The 1,076-nt window shown below is 32.0% G+C and overlaps 1 protein-coding gene across 1 annotated transcript in view; it reads right to left on the bottom strand.

Moving 5' to 3' along the window:
- The window catches only part of PCNX (pecanex homolog (Drosophila)), a 188,010-nt gene that overhangs the window by 80,576 nt on the left and 106,358 nt on the right, over positions 1–1,076 (bottom strand). The window contains 1 exon segment of the mRNA XM_012656049.1: positions 200–353. Coding sequence (XP_012511503.1) covers positions 200–353 — 154 coding nt within the window.

Here is a 1,076-nt window from a genome sequence, read left to right as displayed (position 1 = left end):
ATAAAAAATAGTTTTTAGGAAGCTCTATTTACATACAATTATTTTTTAAGTTTATATCCCCTTTTTAGTACCTACACAATTTTATATAAACATCCAAGAAAAATAATATCATCTTACTAAAATTCAGTGAATGGTACGAAACCTTCTGCCTTTTAACACAAATATTATTCCTCAGCATGAAAAGAAGAGAAGCTGGTACCTTAAGTAGCGAGTATTGACAGCTGGCTATGACCAGGCAGAACTGGAAGACCCAGATATCTCTGAAGAAGCCTTGGATGAGAAGAATAGATCCCAAAAAAGCCACAAGAATAGCCAGGATGACAGCTAATACATTTTCCAGGATCTCACGATTTCTACAGATAGAAAAATTTATAAGTATATTATGAATATAAGATATTAATCAGACTGAAAAAAGACAAGACATCAATATGAAGCTCATAATATGCTGAGATGTCTTTTGGGTCCTGGGTTTAAATAAAGTTTTGGATCATACTGAAAAACAATAGTTTCATGTGGACACAACACAAATTCTTATATACAAATAAAACACGCTACAGTGAATTGTGAAGTTCTAATTACAGTACATGACATAGTTCTAATTTCTATTAAAAAACCTTACTCTCCTTAACATCTGCTTTTCTGTTGTATTAACAAGCTTGGATGGCAAATAAAGTAGACCTACAAAGAATCAAGTTTAAAAAACAAACTCTCAAAACAGTTACTAGAAAATTAAATTTAAAATATTTGTTATTTTATATGACTAAGTTTGTAACTGAATTTTGATACCAAGTGGTTTTGTTTTCCCATCTCTTAGTAATCTAAAATAATCCAAGAACTCATTTACTAGAATTACTTAAATACGGGCTCTTACATATCTTGAGAATGAAGGTAGTGACAAAGGCCATCAATTCTGCCTCTGTCAAAGTCGCTAAGACAATTCTATACCTTATTGACACTGTAAAAGAAATAATATGATGCCCAAGATACTATATTACATACAGCAACGAAGATGACTTTTTTTTTTTTTTGAGACAGAGTCTCACTCTGTTGCCCAGGCTAGAGTGCCGTGGCATCAG

Source organism: Propithecus coquereli, unplaced genomic scaffold (genome assembly GCF_000956105.1).
Source record: "Propithecus coquereli isolate 6110/MARCELLA unplaced genomic scaffold, Pcoq_1.0 Scaffold5, whole genome shotgun sequence".
In the NCBI taxonomy this organism is placed as follows: domain Eukaryota; kingdom Metazoa; phylum Chordata; class Mammalia; order Primates; family Indriidae; genus Propithecus; species Propithecus coquereli.
This window is presented reverse-complemented; position numbering and strand designations above follow the sequence as displayed.